General features: G+C 38.1%; 1 protein-coding gene across 3 annotated transcripts in view; it reads left to right on the top strand.

Moving 5' to 3' along the window:
• Nucleotides 1-18766, top strand: part of LOC126081403 (phosphatidylcholine translocator ABCB4) — a 323006-nt gene that overhangs the window by 163878 nt on the left and 140362 nt on the right. For all 3 annotated transcript variants that reach the window (XM_049893145.1, XM_049893144.1, XM_049893143.1), the window contains 11 exons: nt 4964-5135; nt 6663-6776; nt 6925-7035; nt 7220-7345; nt 7465-7668; nt 7976-8146; nt 10751-10912; nt 11741-11911; nt 12436-12582; nt 14188-14295; nt 17456-17533. In XM_049893145.1, the coding sequence (XP_049749102.1) occupies nt 4964-5135; nt 6663-6776; nt 6925-7035; nt 7220-7345; nt 7465-7668; nt 7976-8146; nt 10751-10912; nt 11741-11911; nt 12436-12582; nt 14188-14295; nt 17456-17533 (1564 nt within the window). The remainder of the gene's footprint in view (nt 1-4963; nt 5136-6662; nt 6777-6924; nt 7036-7219; nt 7346-7464; nt 7669-7975; nt 8147-10750; nt 10913-11740; nt 11912-12435; nt 12583-14187; nt 14296-17455; nt 17534-18766) is intronic.

The following is an 18766-nucleotide window of genomic DNA, read 5'->3' as shown; positions in this document are numbered from 1 at the left end:
TATCTAGCTTCTACTACATGCCAGGGACTGTGCTAGGCTCTGGGTTTTCAGTAGTGAATAGGAAATATGCGATTATCTGCCCTCATGAAATCCTTAGTTAAGACAGTAAGATGGACAGAAAAGGAAGGAAAGAAGGTAGACTAGCTGGGAAAATAGCAAGGAAGGTAGCCAAGCAGTCATTGAAGAAATGAATTAAATTACAGATTTTTCTACATGTGCTCTGAAAGAATCAAAGAATATGCTGATAATCATGGGAAAGACAATTTTACTTTAACCATGGGGAGGTTTCATTTAGGTTGAGCCCTGAGGGATGAGGAAAAAACTGCCATAGGTAGAGAGATTGGAAAGACTTTGGTATGTTCTAGGAAAGATCATAGGGCTTGCGTGACTAGAGTTTGGTTGGGTGAGGGGAGATTGGGGTGAAGAGGAGTGGTTGAGGTAAGCAGGGGCCAGAACGTGGGGAGTCATAGGCCAGGCCATGATGAGGAGTTAGGATTTTATTCTAAGGGCACAGAGAAGCTGTTGAGGGTTTTTAAACAGAGAATGACAATCCACATTATGTTTTAAAATCTCCACACCATTTTCATGTACAGAATGGATGAGAACAAGTAAAGAGTGGATTCGGACGACCAGTGGGAAGGCTGTTGTAATGGTCCAGGCAAGCAGTCATAGTGGCCTGATCTAGAGTGGAGGATGGGGAGGAGTGACAAGTCCCTAGACTTGGGATATATTTCAGAAGTAGAATTTATAAAACTATTCTTGGATCAAACATAATACTTCTATTTTTTTTTTTTGCCAGTTCTTCCCACGTGACTGCTTCCCTGCTTCCATGTAGACAAGTGATCAAAGCCTTACCTGAATTTCTTTTCAGATTAGCAGGTTCAGGAAGAACCTGGCTTTCTTTAAGTGGAAATTTAACCTAAATTTAAAATGAAGTTAATTCAATTGTATAGAATAGTTTGGCTCTCCTTACGTTAAAAATGATAATTTCCTCTCTTGCGTGTCTTGCAAATATGTTTACCTATTGGTATCGATTTCTGTTTGCTTAACCAGAATTGCATCTTTTTTTAAGTGGCTATTCACATACTGATAAATAAATTTCACAATATTTAATAATGATATTTTCTAAATATCAATATTTTTGCCATGTAATTTCAGTCTATTTTAGGAACTCCTTTAATTACCATTTTCATATTTAAGCTTTTAATGAATGGATGATTTTAATACATGGTTTTGTGTGTATGACCGTTTTTTAGATTTTAATTGTGGTAAGTATATACAGAAGAAAACATTTGCCATTTCAACATTTTTTTACATGTACAGTTCAGTGACATTATGTTCATCATGTTGTACAACCCTCACCATCACACATTTCCAAAATTTTTTATTACCCTTTACAGGTGCCCCCTAAGCAATGGCTCTCTGCTTTTCCCTCCACATGCCTGATCCTGGTAACCACTAATAAACTGTAGTCTCTATACTTTTATCTGTCCTAGATATTTCATTTAAGTGGGATCATACAATATTTGTCCTTTAGTGACTGATGTCAGGTTTCATCCGTGTTGTAGCATGCATCAGGACTTGATTTTCTCTTTATGGCAGAGTAATATTCCATTGTTTGTATGTACCACATTTTGTTTATCCATTCTTCTGTTGGTGGACATTGAGGTTGTTTCTATCATTTGGCTATTATGAGTAGTGCTATAATGAACATTGGTATATATGTATCTGTTTGCGTGCCTGCTTTCAGTTGTTTTGGGTATATACCTGGGAGTGGAATTGCTGGATCATATGATAATTTCTTAGGTTTAACTTATTGAGGAACCACCAATCTGTTTTCCACTCCAGCTGTACCATTTTACAGTCCCACCAGCAATGGATGAGGGTTCCAATTTCTCCATGTCCTCACAAACACCAATAGTTTCCCTTTCCTTTTTTTTTTTAATCATAGCCATCTTAGTGGGAGTGAAAGTGGTATCTCATTGCAGTTTTGATTTGCATTTTAAAAAGCCTCTGTAAAAGTTGTATTATTTATTTATCCTCCCTCTTTACCCTCTTCTTTCTTTCATTTACTTTTTCTGGTATCTAAATGATTTTCTTCCCTCTTGTTGCTTCTTCCTATGCAAATGTTCCCTCTGGCTGCATGGGACAACATCATATCAGTGAAATGATTTCTGCAGTAGCCTAGGTAAGCAAGAACTGAAGTAAAGGAGATAAAGGGATGTGAGTCATAGTGTTGAAGTTCCTTAAATGTAACCATGTATAATTTATGTCTAGTAATACCTTTCCTTTCAGATCAATGACTTATAAAGTAGGAGATACATATCAACCATTGAAACATGTTTCTCAAAAATACTTTGTTGTTGTTGAACGATTAAAATTGGCAAATTTGGAATTTACATTTTTTGCCAGGGGGGAGAAGCTCTAAAATTGTAAAACTGTAAAGTTCTCTCTAAACTTGATCTTCAGTGAACAGGGTTGTCATTGTAAATTTCATTGAGCATGCTGTTGTAAATGTAAAAAAATAGCTAGTTTTGAAAAAGCTGTCACAAAGGTTAAGAAAGAATGTGTGTTCATATCTGGGCAGTACTTAAATTCTGCCATATATAACTAACTGATAGAACAAATTCACTACAGAAAATTAATGAATTTGCCTAATATTGACAGTCATCTATTTTATGGATCAAAGATCTCAAAATATGAATTCTTTATGGAAGTCATTCTTCAATTTCAACATTTAATTATGAACCTCTTCTTTCACAAGGCAGTGTCCTAGGCTCTGCAGGGAGTAGTGATTAAGAGGATAAAGACAGATTTGGGGCTATTTTATTAATCTATCCTGCTTCTTTAATAATTTTACTTTAGCTCATTAATAGCAAAGGTCTTTTTTTTTTTTTTTTTAATCGGGGCCCCATTAGCTTATTTCCACATCTCTCTTCTTAAGCAGAATATTCTGCTTAATCGAAGGTACAGTTACTCACCTTTAGATTTTTTAAAAAAATTTTTTATTGTGCTTCAAGTGAAAGTTTACACATCAAGTCAGTCTCTCATACAAAAACTTATATACCCCCTGCTATGTACTCCTAGTTGTTCTCGCCCTAAAGAGACAGCACACTCCTTCTCTCCACCCTGCATTCCTCATGTCCTTTCAGCCAGCTTCTGACCCCCTCTGCCCTTTTATCTCCCTTCCAGACAGGAGCTGCCCACATAGTCTCATGTGTCCACTTGATCCAAGAAGCTCATTCTCCCCAGTATCATTTTCTATCCCATAAACCAGCCCAATCCCTGTCTGAAGAGTTGGCTTTGGGAATGGTTCCTGTCTTGGTCTAACAGAAGGTCTGGGAACCATGACCTCCAGGGTCCTTCTAGTCTCAGTCAGACCATTAAGTCTGGTCTTTTTACGAGAATTTGGGGTCTGCATCCCACTGCTCTCCTGCTCCCTCAGGGGTTCTCTGTTGTGTTCCCTGTCAGGGCAGTCATCAGTTGTAGCTGGGCACCATCTAGTTGTCCTGGTCTCAGGCTGATGTAGTCTCTGGTTTATGCGGCCCTTTCTGCCTCTTGGGCTCATAATTACCTTGTGTCTTTGGTGTTCTTCATTGTCCTTTGCTGCACGTGGGTTGAGACCAATTGATGTGTCTTAGATGGCCACTTGCTAGCGTTTAAGATCCCAGACGCCACTCTCCAAAGTGGGATGCAGAATGTTTTCTTAATAGATTTTATTATGCCAATTGACTTAGATGTCCCCTGAAACCATGGTCCCCAAACTCCTGCCCCTGCAATGCTGGCCTTCGAAGCATTCAGTTTATTCAGGAAACTTCTTTGCTTTTGGTTTAGTCCAGTTGTGCTAACCTCTCCTGTATTGTGTGTTGTCTTTCCCTTCACCTAAAATGTATCCTTTAGATTTAACATCAGAAGTTAACTACTCTCAAAAGGTTAAAAGTGCTTGAATTCTCATTGGAAATAAGCTTTTAGTCATTAGAATTGGACAAGAAAACTTGTCAGTGGACTTCAGCATTGTTTTTGCTTGCTTGCTTGCTTGCTTGCTTTTGGTACCTTTTGTGTAATTCATTCTATTTAAGAAGTATTAATGGATGTTATCCAAGTTTGGCTGACATAGGGCAGAGCCTTTTGCTGTGAATGGGCTACAGGGTTATAGATGTCCTGAGATTTTGATTCCCTCAACCCTGAGGTGACTGGGAAAGCCAGAAGTGGCCCATGCCGCTAAGCCAGAGCCCCTTACTCCAGCAGTGAACAGCCATGACATGAAAAATGTTGGGAAACACTGACAGAGGGAATGATAGATAGGCAATGTGTAGAGAGGCAAAGGAAGGAGGACACTGATAAATGATGATGGGTAATTATATTTTTAAGCCAAATAATTATTTTTGGACAGTGATTTTTTAAATGGTCTATGGTCTATGGGGATAAGATATATTAGTTTATTTAAACATAAAAAGTATTACATAGTGATTCAAAGTTCTCAGAATGCTCTCACACAGTATCTTCTCATTGGTCCTTCCAGCAGTCCCAGAGGGAGGCAAGACAGGAAGCAAACTGTCTACAAAGCTTCCTTAAGGCTCAGAGAGTTAAATGACTTACTCATATTTAACGTGTTCTAGAATTGTATCTCCATTTTATTAATAAATGACACAAATGTTTTTGTGGCTTTTGTGTATGAAACAGTACAAGTTCAGAAATTTGCTAAGTATCTCTTCACTTATTTCACTATTGCAAAGGCCTAAGAAGGAAGTTTTACTCCATCTCTAAAACTCTCAGTTTCCTCTTCTACAAAAAAGTTGATGTAAGGACAAAAGGAGAAAATACATGTAATATACTTACTACAGGGCTGGGCATATCCTAAGCACTCAGTAACCATCATACTGGCCTGGCGTGTCCTTGTATTTACATTGACACATTTTCATAAGAATTTATGAGTATATGTGATAATTTTTATTCCTTCTAGGTACAACAAAAATTTAGAAGAAGCTAAAAGAATTGGGATAAAGAAAGCTATTACAGCCAACATTTCTATGGGTGCTGCTTTCCTGCTGATCTATGCATCATATGCTCTGGCATTCTGGTATGGGACCACTTTGGTCATCTCAAAGGAATATTCTATTGGACAAGTACTCACTGTAAGTGATATTAAGAAATGGATCATTATTAAAATGGTAATGAAATTGAGTAGCAGTGGCTTGACTTCAGAAGAATATATTTTTGAATAATACAGAGAGACTTACAGTGTTAGATTAAAAAGTGGAAAGGAAGTTAGGTGCATCCATCCAGATTTGTTGTCATTTTTGCACATCTCTTGCACCAATTCTCCTGTAGCCTAAATAATGTTACCAGTCTTCATAAAATCATCTCTCATTTGTTGACATTGTTTTTGTGCCAGACTCTATGCTAAATTTTCTGATTTATTGTTCACAACAAATGGAAAAATATACAGATTAACTTCTTTTCAGATTATGTTGAATGATGGCTAATCACCTCATAAATTTATAGAAGCATAAATCCGTACTCTTCCCAAAAGAATACTCTTAGAGGCTTTCTACATTATTGATCTTTTTACAAGCACAGAAGGCTTGCCTTATGACACTCTCCTCTCCTATATAAAAACAATGAAATAACTCACAAACCAAGCTCAATATGTATCTTGATCTAATGAAGTACATTTTTTCTTTTTCATTTCCTTTTTTCACTCAATTCCTTTTGTATAGGCCAAGCACAAGTGTATCGAGCTAACGAGAGACTATATTTTGTTTAGTTACTTAAAACAGTTCCCTTTCTCAGGAACCAGATTTCCTTGGGAACCAAGTAATGATTGCTTCTTTTGTTGCCTCATCCAAAATTTACGAGGCTGTTCAGTTAGCAATGGCTTTTGGAAAAAAGTTTTTATTAGGATAGTGGTGCTATAGGTGAATCAGTGTTCTGATAAGAGATGTATTCTGTGATGTAGGTAAGAGCTTTTAAATCCAATATTCACTGAACTCAAACCTGCCTCCCAAACTGGAGATATCCAGAAAGCACGGGATTTGGGATAAGACCGACTTGGTTCAAATCCCAACTGTGTGCCACTGTGATTAGCCTGCTTATCAAACCTCAGTGTATACAGTGTGGTGTGTGAAAAAAGACTTAACTTGAGAAAGAATACTTTAGATGTGTGTGCTTTATATTTTACAAAATATTTTCATATACATTGTCTTATTGGACACATTCAGTTGCTATAGAGAGAGAACAGATGGAATCTTGCCCATTTTTGCAAATGAAGAAACCGAGATCCAGAGATTCCAGGAGAATTGCCTAAAGGCATGCAGCCAGCTAGTGCCAATCCAGATCTTCTGACTCTCCTTCTAATATTTGTTTCCACCTTGCCTTGCTGATGGTCTAAGTCGAAACTCTTAGCCTTTGAAATAATATAAAAATATTATAATATGTTGGTTCTGTAAAACTTACATTATGATTTCATTTAGCAGTTAGGACTGATCCTTCATTTTAAACTGAAAAGTATTTAAACACTTATTTTTTTTTAGCATCTAGTATTCGTTACCTTGCCATTTTAAATTTAATTAGCCGTGTTAGAAGAAGGAAGAGGAAGAACAACAACAAAAAGATTGTACTAAAGACTAAGTAACTTGATGTTTTCTTATCACTGTCCTCAGGTTTTCTTTTCTGTATTGATTGGAGCTTTTAGTGTTGGACAGGCATCTCCAAGCATTGAAGCATTTGCAAATGCAAGAGGAGCAGCTTATGAAATCTTCAAGATCATTGATAATGTAAGTCTAGGATAGTTGTTTATCCATTCATCTAAAAGTCTTTCCAGTTGAGGATCGGTTTTCTTATCATTTTCTCCAGCTCTCTCAAAAATGTCACTAAAAGCAGTTATTGTAAGCTAGTAATCTTCTAAATTTTTGTTCTTTGTAGAAGCCAAGCATTGACAGCTATTCAAAGAATGGGCATAAACCAGATAATATTAAAGGAAATTTGGAATTCAAAAATGTTCACTTCAGTTACCCATCTCGAAAAGAAGTTAAGGTATAATAATAAATGATTAATCAATGATTAAACAATGTATTGGATAAAGAGTTTCTCATACTTTCCTTTAAAAGACTATAAAAATATACATATTTAAACCTAGCATTAAATGAAACTGCCAATTCATAGACCCTGTATCTGTTCATTGCATTAATGTTTGTTTATTTCTCATTTGTCGTGGTAGGTCTTGAAGGGCCTCAACCTGAAGGTTCAGAGTGGGCAGACGGTGGCCCTGGTTGGGAACAGTGGCTGTGGGAAAAGCACCACTGTCCAGCTGATACAGAGGCTCTATGACCCCACAGAGGGCACGGTGAGATGGCTTGTGCTGAGCTAGACGCTGCAGCAATTAATGGTTACCATTTTATTGCAGATATTTCTGACATTGTAATTTCAACTCTAAATGTATAGAAATAACACCTTTTATTTCAGGTCAGTATTGATGGACAGGACATTAGAACCATAAATGTAAGGTATTTGCGAGAAATTACTGGTGTGGTGAATCAGGAACCTGTGTTATTTGCCACCACAATAGCTGAAAACATTCGCTATGGCCGTGAAGATGTCACCATGGATGAAATTGAGAAAGCTGTCAAGGAAGCCAATGCCTATGACTTTATCATGAAACTGCCTCAGGTAAGTTGTCCTTGATCTTTATCATGCTACCAGTTCAAAGACTAGAATGCTGGCTTAATAGATGGGAAGTTAGGACAAAACCTCCTAACATAGGAGGGACTCCTAAGAAGTGAAATCAAGATTACTTCAGATTTTAAAGATCTAGCAGCATCAGTTAGTAGTAGACATTTTTTAAAAATTGGAGTTGGTTGTTGCTGAGTTTTAAGACACTGTGAGACGGGTTGTTTATAGGATTACTTGCCATCTTAAAATGTGAACTGAGAAACGTGTCCTTTTGCTAAATCTTCTTGTGTATTCTGTGTTGCAGAAATTTGACACCCTGGTTGGGGAGAGAGGGGCTCAACTTAGTGGAGGACAGAAACAGAGAATCGCCATTGCTAGAGCCCTGATTCGAAACCCCAAGATCCTCCTGCTTGACGAGGCCACGTCAGCCTTGGACACGGAGAGTGAAGCAGTGGTTCAGGTGGCTCTGGATAAGGTCTGTGAGCCTCAGTTCAAAAAGACTTGATATATAAGCATAAGAATATTCCACTGTTAATTCCTCTTAATATTGGTCTTAGAAAAGAAAATTTCTGATAACTTCTAAGTGATTCCTTTAGATATTAAAATAAAAGCATTAGGCCTCTTTGGATCTTTTCTATTTGTTTAATTTGTTTATTTCTTTGGTATTTTTTAAAGTAGAGATGAATAAATTTTCATTTAAAGGTACTTGCAAATCTTTAAAATTAAATAATAAATGCAGAACTTGAAGGAAAACTGGTCTTCATGATGATCTTGAAAACACTGTAGGGACAATCCTGTTATTTAGACTTTGTGAGTTTGTAGTATTATCAACAAGAGAAAAATAAAATCTGGGCATTCACATTTAATTTTCAACATGCTGAATGCATGGGAAGATTGTGAGAAGAAATTCTTCCCAGAGGAGAGGTAGAGAGCCTAAGATGTTGGAAACTAACTTGAGTGTCTTAGTTATCTAATGCTGCTGTAACAGAAATACAACAGGTGAATGGCTTCAACAAAGAGAAATTTATTCTCTCACAGTCTAGGAGGCTACAAGTCCAAATTCAGGGTGCCATCTCTAGGGGAAGGCTTTCTGCATCTGTCGGCTCTGGGGGGAAGGTCCTTGTCATCAATCTTCCCTAGTTGAGGAGCTTCTTAACACAGGGACCCTGGGTCCAAAGGATGCGCTATTCTCCTGGCTCTTATTTCTTGGTGGTATAAGGTCCCCATGTCTCTCTGCTCACTTCTCTCTTTTATATCTCAAAAGAGGTTGGTTTAAGATACAATCTAATCTTGTAGATTGAGTCCTGTCTCATTAACATAACTGCCACTAATCCCATCTCATTAACATCATAGAAATAGTATTTACAACATATAGGAAAATCACATCATATGACAAAATGGCAGACAATCACACAATACTGGGAATCATGGCCTAGCCAAATTGATACATAGGGGGACACAATTCAATCCATGACACTGAGCCATGAAATGTCCTTGACTATCAACAGAGTTTGATGTTGCTGCAATTTTTGAGTCCATTTGACTCATTCACCAGATAGGATTCGAGTGCTTGTTCTCTTCCAGGCACTCTATGCTCGGTTCCAGGCGTATGTGGTAACCGGCCTACCTCTTTGAGAATGGGGAACGTGGAGACCTTTGAAGCAAAGGTGCAAATTGCTGAGTTGAAATTTCACAGTAGAATTCAAGGATGAACCCATATCAGTTCCAACTCTCTCCCTCTCTAGTAATGAAACAATATAGTATATTCCTTTAAGCCTCCTGTCAATGTGCATAATAGATAGTTGAGGGCACAAAAAACAGGGTAACTAAACATTCTGTGAACCAAGATAGAGGTAGATGGAATTATGGCTTCCTTTTTTTCCTTCATTTTGGTTATCTATAATTTCATATCTGTGTTTTCTTATTGCTTGTGGATCTGTGTTATTCTACAATTGAATTATAAATAAAAACAATTTTAAAATGTTCTATTTAAAAATACTTTTTCTTTAGAATGTGAATTTGTTGGGAAATTCTACATGTCCCCGTTTTCTCTAAAACAGCCAAGAATTGATCCATTCTCTATTTTCTAGTTGCTGCCACCTAATTTTTCTCACATATATTTTTTTCTTCTCTGGATCTTCCACTTCCATCTTTCATATTGATCCTGATACAGACCTTTTTTTGTTTGGTTGGTTGGTTGTTTTGATAATTTTATTGCTAGTTACTGGAGAGAAATATAGAGTACAAAAAATCAAAAGCATTAGGAAACTTAGAAAGGTAAAAAAAAATCTCCGTGTAGTTCTGGTTATGGTTAGCTCTGTTTCATATTAAAATGTAAGTAAGATTGGACATTTTAAAACATTTACCTAGCTCTTCTGTTTTTCCATAATGCTTCCACTTAGCAATAATTATCAGTTATTGATCCCGTATTATGTGTCACAGTGCTAAGTACTTTATGTGCACTGTTTTATTCAGTCATTACAACTATCCTATGAAGTTAGTACTATTATTATCTGTATTTTACACAAGAAGAAATTGAGCCTCACAGAAGTTAAAAGATTTGAATAAGTCCTAGAGTCCATAAATGGCAAAACCAAGATTTGAGCCCAGATCAATGTGACATTGAAGTCTGGACTTTGCTGCCTCACATTTATTATCTGTCTTGTTCATCTAAAACAGTCCTGTGAGGTAGGACATTATCATCTCCAGGACCGATCACTAGTTGGTATTCACCAGACAGTGTACTGGCCAAGGTCTGTTCTGACTGGCCAGTGCCTGGGCTGTGGAGTTGTGTTAGTTGGTATAAGCCCCTGGCTTTACTACAAACTTAGGCTGATAGGAGTTAAGGAAAATATTTAGAAGCTTAGATAATATGTGAATATCATATTTGAGTTCTTATAATAAAACATCCTTATAAACCATTATTAACTGTACTTTTACTGAAATTAGAGGCTACCTTTTATAGCTTTGACAGTTTCAAAGTGCCCAAAGCATTGAAGTTCAACAAATATAAGTTGAATGAACAGATTTTTTAATGTAATTGTTAATTTCTTCAAAAGTTAAATTTCTCTCCCTTTAGGCCAGAAAAGGGCGAACTACCATTGTGATAGCTCATCGTTTGTCTACAGTTCGTAATGCTGATGTCATCGCTGGTTTTGACGATGGGGTCATTGTGGAGGAAGGAAATCATACTAAACTCATGAAAGAGAAAGGCATTTACTTCAAACTTGTCACAATGCAGGTATACTTTAACTCGCACTTTCCAAAATTATCTCAGGTATAAACTGATTTTGCTGTATTTAATGCTTTAAATAAATGTTACTGGACTTCATTATCTTAAAAAGTGGGAAAAAGTACTTGGAGGATGCAGAGGCAGACCAATGTTTTTAGATTTTATTTTTCTGGAGAGGAGGGAAAATAAAGAAGGATAATTCAAGAAAGTTAAAGAAAAGGTTAAAAAAGGTTTAAAGCTTAGCTTTAATACAGTAGCCACTGGCCACATATTGAGCGCTTGAACATGGTTAATCTGAATTGAAATACTGTAAATGGAAAATATACCCTGGATCCCAAAGACTTAGTACAAAAAAAGAATGTACTATATCTCATTGATAATTTTTGTATTGAATACATATTAAAATGATAATATTTTAGATATAGTGGGTTAAATAAAATATATAATTAAAATTAGTTTTACCTTCCTTTTCACATTTTTTAATGTGGCTATTAGAAAATTTAAAAGGACAAATGTAGCTCACAGTTGTGGCATGCACCGTATTATCGTTGACAGCATTTTCCAGAGCAAATGTGATTGAGCCAAACACTAACAAAAAAGAGAATGATTAGGTGAGATACATGGAATGAATGCCATGTTATTTCAGCATATTTAATAGGATGTCTTTCTCATTTAGTGGTTTTAGTTTTCAAATATATCACAAAACAGAAATAGCAGTTCAACTTTATCCCTTTTGTAATTTTTTAAACAAATTATCATTTTCCTCTTGATACCTGATGTTCATTGATTGGTTTTCATTGGCTAACTGAGCCTAACCAGTTTTCTTGTTTATTTTAGACAAGAGGAAATGAAATTGAAGTAGCAAGTGCAACTAATGAATCCGAAAGTGATTCTTTGGAAATGTCTCCAAAAGATTCAGGATCCAGTCTAATAAGAAGAAGATCAACTTACAAGAGTGTCCGTGCACCACAAGGCCAAGATGGAACGCTTAGTACAAAAGAGGCCCTGGTATGGAAGAGGATGTAGAGTATTACATCTTAAACCCTGCCACTGTGGTTCCCTAGTATGGTGGGCTGGAGATGGGAGGGGTTGTCCAGAATCCTCCTGTCCTACCCCCTAGAGTGTTCCATGTACCAAAAGCTCAACATTCAGAATCAATTTAGAATTTCTGAGTGAGATTTTTGGGGGCCAGAATTTTAGAATTACAATTTATAATGTAAAGAGATTACAATGGGTCTTCAAATATCAAAACTTCTGTTTGTCCCTACTTGGAAATATTGTAGTGTTCCAAATGCCAAGTAAGAGTTAAATGTTTGTGGAAACATCTCTTATTCCTTAAAAAATAAAGGAGTAATGAATCCATCAGTACCTTTATTTGAATCTAAATAGCCATCAACTGATAATGAAATAGGAATAGGATATTTTCATTTACAAATTTTTGTACATATGGAAGAAATGTTTACATCTTAAAATCCACTAAGTATCAATTCTTTTTTTTTAATTATCCCATTGTAATATTTTGTGTTTTCCAGGATGAAAATGTACCACCAGTTTCTTTTTGGAGGATCCTGAAGCTGAATATAACTGAGTGGCCTTATTTTGTGGTTGGTGTATTTTGTGCCATTATAAATGGAGGTTTGCAACCAGCATTTTCAGTAATATTTTCAAGGATTATTGGGGTAAGCGTTTGGGTACATTTGTTTAGGTTTACTTGTGAGTTTTGACTGAAGAATGAACTATTTGTATTTGTGACTGTGTACCAAAACCATAAAAAAATAACGTGCCTTTATATGAAATTAGGCAGCTTGAAGATGTAAAGCTAGAAGTCTCGTTTGTGACAGAAAAGCTAATTTTGTGGACCTCCTTTTGTCCTGGCAATAGGTTTTTAACCTAGGGACCTGGGAACCAGCTCCTTGAAGTTGTCAGTGAAAGTGGTTAGATGACTTTCCCATTTCATTTCATTTTTGATGACTTCCATTTTTCCTAGATTCATACTTCGTACATCCATGTCCTGATTATTAATGGATGTTTGCAGCTGTTTCTTCTCATTTTGAGTCATGCCACATCAGCAAATGAAGGTCTCAAAAGCTCTACTCCATGCACATCATTAAGGTCAACTCTGCTTTCAGGGGAAACCCTGGTGGCATAGTGGTTAAGTGCTATAGCTGCTAACCAAAAGGTCATCAGTTCAGATCCACCAGGTGCTCCTTGGAAACTACAGGCCATTCTACTCTGTCCTACAGGGTTGCTATGAGTTGGAATTGACTCGAGGGCAACGGGTTTCTACTTTGAGGCAGCTCTTCCCCAGTCATGTTTTGAGTACCTTCCAACCTGACTTTGTGACAAGACTGATTTGATCCACTATGAATGAAGATGTGTGTTTTCTTTTCCTGTGGAGTGGGTATTCCCTGTGATCCTCAAGCTGGAGACATTCTATTAGCCCTTCTCCCCACCTCTGGGAAGGTCTCCATGTAAGGAGCCCTGCAAACTAACCACTGTTCAGCTGCTAACCAAAAGGCACAATGGCAAAGTGCTCAGCTGCTAACCAAAAGGTTGGTGGTTCAAACTCACCAGCCACTCCATGGGGGAAAGATGTGGCAATCTGGTCCCATAAAGATACAGCCTTGGAAAGCCTAAGAAACCCTATGGAGCATTCTATCCTGTCCTATAAGGTCACTGATTTGGAATCGACTTGACAGCACACAACAACAATAAAACTCCATCTCTGCGAAGGTTTCCATCTATGGGGCTAGGTCAGCTGGCTGTAGTTCCCAACTGGCTATTTAACTCACCACCCTACAAAGGATATTTCTCCAGGATCTTCCTTTCTTTCTGAAATGCCTAAGCTAAGTGATGACCACTTCTCTCTGATTCAACAAAATCACATCAGCAGATTTTCTGCAGATGCCTTACGACAGTTCAAAATGTCCAAATTGTAATATAATAAATTGCCATACAACGTAGTTCCCCACCAAAGGGAGAGGGAAGTATGTGTTCTCATTTCTACTTTGCATGGTAGGTATGGCACTTGTAGCACTCATTCCTCCAAGAGGAGTACAAACAGAAAAGGTACTGGATCCAGCTTATGAACAACAGACTCATTCTTGGCTTCTAAGGAAGGCAAAATATATATACCTTTGAGGTTGGCATTAGGGAAGCCAGCCTTGACCCCATTACACTAAGGCTGTCTTGACCCCTGAACACTGTGCTAGGTGGGCAATGGGTCTGACCCAGAATAGTTTCTTCTGTTATGGAACTGAAACCTTTTAAATATTTTCTTACAGATTTTTACAAGACCTGATGATGATGAAACAAAACGACAGAATAGTAACTTATTTTCACTGTTGTTTCTAGTCCTTGGAATTATTTCTTTTATTACATTTTTCCTTCAGGTAAATGTCTACATTTTCACTTTATTCATCTTGAGAAATGCATTATTATTCAACTGGAATTTATAAGCATTTATATAATTTGCAGGAGCTTGGGTGGCACAGTGGTTAAAACACTCGACTGCTAACCCAAAGGTCAGCAGTTTGAACCCATCAGCCACTCTGCAGGAGAAAGATGTGGCAATCTTCTTCCAAAAAGATTTACAGCCTTGGGAACCCTATGGGGCAGTTCTACTCTGACCTGTAAGGTCACTGTGAGTTGGAATCAAATCCATGACAGTGGGTTTGGTTTTTGGTTATGTAAGTTGCTTTTTAGTAGCATTGCTCTTCTGTTGACTTGGCTGTTAGCAGCCAAGTGTTTTTGACATATTTAAAGCAAAGATGTTTTGCTTTCTCTGACCCCCTTCCTTGCCCCTTTCCACCCTCATTACCCACAATTGGAAATATTATTGAAGTCAGAAGGAACAAAGAATGAAAGCTTGGAACTCAAAAACGGGATTTGGGTGAGCCTTGAAGTTTGGATAGTTTGGATATAAGTACTGCCAGTCAATTTAAATACTGAAAGAAATGTCTTCCTGTATTCTAAAAGCAACAACAAACAACCCCATAAGTAAGTCACACAGAGTTTAAAAAAAAAAAAAAACTGAATTTATCATTTAACTTTTACTAAAGAAAAAGAACTCTTTTAATGATGGAGCAATGTCAACCCTCAAACAAAAACCAGAGGAAACATTCATAAAGAGCCTGAGTTTAAAGCCTGCATATTATCTGGCTGAAATGAAATTGCAAGGGGATTAATTAATTAAGTGCCTAATTAATCAATTAAGTGCTATAAGTTTAATAAGATGAGGCAGTATGGTCTTTGGTGTTAGACCTAGGTCCAAGTACCAGTTCCACCAGTTCCTAATTTTGTGTCCTTGATTGAGTAAGTTAAATTGTTTAAGCCTTAGTTTTCTCACCTGTAAAACAGAAATGCTGATACCTGCCTTTTAGGGTAGTTGTGAGGATTAAAAGAGAGAATGTGACCAAGTGCCCAGGCCTGTGAGAGGCAGATAGTAAGCACTCAGTCACTCAGTAACTGAATGAATTATTTGCTGATATCACAAATATCACCACAACATAATAGGTCTGAATAGGTCTCTTTATTTAACATTTTGTAAGCATGTATTAAATTTTTTTATAGACAAAACATTCTGGACATAGTAGATGTGAAAGAAAAAAAAGACTGAACCCTTTCTTCACTAAATTCTTAAAGTGTCATTGAGGAATTAAAATATGACCCTAATAGAATAATACGTGACACTATAATAATATATAAGATTGCTATACCAATTATTAATGCTATCGCAGTTTGGAGAAGAAGAAGATTGCTGAGTGCTAAAGTTGGTTAGAAATTTAGAAGGAGGAAGACTTTGAGCTGGGCCTTTAACTTTGGAGCCTTGGATTAGTGAAGTAAAGGAAGTTAAAACAGTACCTTTATAGACATGATGGTATTTGGGGAGACTGGAGGCTGGCTCACCTAACAAACTGGAGTGAGAACAAAAGTTCTGAATTATAGGACCTCAGAAGTGTAGAGATGGCATAATGCCTCAAGATGTTAGAATGCCTAAGCCCTCTTTTTGGAAACATAGGGAGCCCAGTGGGTGATTAAAAGCTCAGGCTCTGGGTCCTTATTCTGGTTAGGATTCTCATAGGCCCAGATTCAGGTTCCAACTCTGCCACAGTAATGACTGTGGCCTTCAACAACTTATCAGCCTCTCTAATCTCAGTTTCTTCTGTAAAGTGACAATTATAGTCTCTGCCTCATAGGGTCGTCATCAGGACTTAATGAAATAATGTTTGTAAACTATGGCATCTGGTACAGTCTAAGCATTTAATAAAGGCTAACTCTGAATAAAAATAACAATAGTAGTATTCCTGTAGTGGGCAAGATATTTCACATTCCATTCAGCCTAATAGCAGAAACCTTAAACTGGTCATTTCCAGGTAGACTTGATGACTTTAGTAATTCAGGATTAACCTCAATAAAATCTAAGCTTTTTTCCCCTTCCTCCTCACTGGATTGGCATCTATGTTCGCAAAGGGGTTTTTTAACATTACAGAATTGGGTGGAAGAATGTTGTTTATGGACATTGTGTGCCCCCACACCTTCATGCTGACAACCTGAGGGATCCATGGCTCCATCTGGCCTTTAGTTACATGGTCTATACCTAGCTATCCCCCTTCATCATGACCACAGGACCCCTTAGAAGAGTGAGTTCTTTCTTCATTGTATTCTTGGCATGTGTTTCTTCCCTCTCTCTCAACTGATGTCCACACATTACTTGGGAGCACAGAGAAGATATGGTTGCCCTCCTCTGCTTATCTGCGGGGCTCTTCTCTTCTGGTACAGCATACAGCCATTTCCACTCTGCTCTCATGCCACTTTGTGGCAGGCCTCACCCATGAACTACTACCCCTCAGAGTTCCAGAAGGAAAGGGGGGACTGCTTTTATCTACTCCTAAATCCCCAAACTCAGTGAGATGGGGGTTCCATTGTCCTCCCTCCCCAGATGTGGCACAGTGTGGCAGCATGTTACAGGTTGACCACAATCACATTTCTTACCCTATAACTTCTTTCCCAGGCAGATTATGTTGTTGCAGAATGGGAAGGGGCAGTGCAGAAGTTCTTGCTCAGTAAGCCTTCTTCCCTAACATATTTTGCTCCTAGTCTTTGGCTTTTTTTGAGCTTGAAAACCAAGAATTAGACATCTTTGTTCTCTGCATCCTTATGGCTGTGGTGACCATATAGTCCTATTTGCCCAGAAGAGTCTCCCTTTATACCTCGGGTCCTAGTATCATTAGTACCAACCCTTTTCATTCTCAAACATGTCCTGGTTTGGATGAAACATAATGTCACCATCTACTTAGAATGCCCCTCTTGGGGAGAGTTCCAGTTTCCTGAATGAGGGACTCTGGTTCATTGGGTTAATAAGTAGGAGTAGGGACAAGGAAACACATTTCCTAATAAATCTCAGTTGACCGGCTTACAGAGGAGTGGCAGTAAAAAAGTAGCAGCTCCAAAATGGCGTCTTCTGGCTCCACCACCAGTGCTGTCATAGAAATGCGGCCAGCCCTTGAAATCCTGCTGAATAAAGCATGCGAGATGTGTTCTTTCTCACAGGGCTTCACGTTTGGCAAAGCTGGAGAGATCCTCACCAAGCGGCTCCGGTACATGGTTTTCAACTCCATGCTGAGACAGGTATGTCTGTTGAGGAGTGTGTCCTGGGGTGTGTGGGATCCCCATTTGTGCCTTGTGGACCAGGCAGCGGGAGCACTGTCAAGTTCCTTAGGCCATGAACCCTTGTATTGGTCCTTCCCCAATGTCATCTCAGAGGAACAGCTGACCAGTCCCCCAGGTGCAGGCTCAGAAGCCAGCTGTCTGTTTGCTGTGGTGAGCACAGGGAATAGGGAATGGGATTGCTACAAGACAGACAGGGAGCCACTGGAGCAGATTCACTTCCAGCGTTTTGGTCTCAGCAGCTACAGGCAGAGGAGGTGGAGGGATCTTCAATCTCTCTTGGGCCTTTCTTCTCTCTCTTTTCCCCTGGGAAACCCAGGACACTACTGTTTCTTCCCACCAAGGGATACCCTCTGTGCCCTTTACACAAATTAAAATACATCCCTTTGGCTTCCCCCATTTCCTCACTGTCCAGTTTCTTTGCTAGACTAGGCTGATGTACTATTTCGAGCTACAGCGTTACTAGTTGATAATGATTAATGAAATGCCTCGCACATTTTACACTAATACTTGCTATTGAATAAAATGAAGCTGCAGAAGGATGCCCAAGGCATGCCAGTGGTACTTGAACCCTGGCTGAGAAGCATCAATTTGCTGTGTTAGGACTTCTAGATGACATTCATACTTTCCCGGCTGCCTTTGGGTCCTCAATCCTTTCCCACTTCTACTACCACCACTCCAAAAGATGATATATTTATGGGAATTGCTAGGTAGTGGTTGACAGAGCCAGGACTGAATCAGATGGGTGAGAGGGCACTATTTGATGGGGGTCCTGTCCTAGGATTCTCAGTCAAACTATAGCTGAGATTCCATTTAACTCCAGGTCAACCTTGGTCTAGGGTCAAATGCCCCATTACTCCACCAGGCTTGAGGCCAATTCCTAGGTCCATTATACTTCAGGAGCTGAGCTAATGGTTTGTATAAGACCATCTCCATAAATTATAAAGTACAGCAAACATATATTAATTGCCTTCTGCTTGCAAGGCATAATAAGTACTAAATATCGTAAGACATTCAAACATGAATGATCCCTGTCTTCAAGGAAGTTACTGGCTGGAGACAGGGCACACCCCACAAATATTTACATATATTACAAAGCAAATTTATGCATGCTATAATAAATTATAGTGTTTTGTTTTATCTTAAATATTTTCTGGGAAAAATAATAGCTACTGTTTAAATGCAAATCACCAC

Source organism: Elephas maximus, chromosome 8 (genome assembly GCF_024166365.1).
Source record: "Elephas maximus indicus isolate mEleMax1 chromosome 8, mEleMax1 primary haplotype, whole genome shotgun sequence".
NCBI classification, from domain to species: domain Eukaryota; kingdom Metazoa; phylum Chordata; class Mammalia; order Proboscidea; family Elephantidae; genus Elephas; species Elephas maximus.
This window is presented reverse-complemented; position numbering and strand designations above follow the sequence as displayed.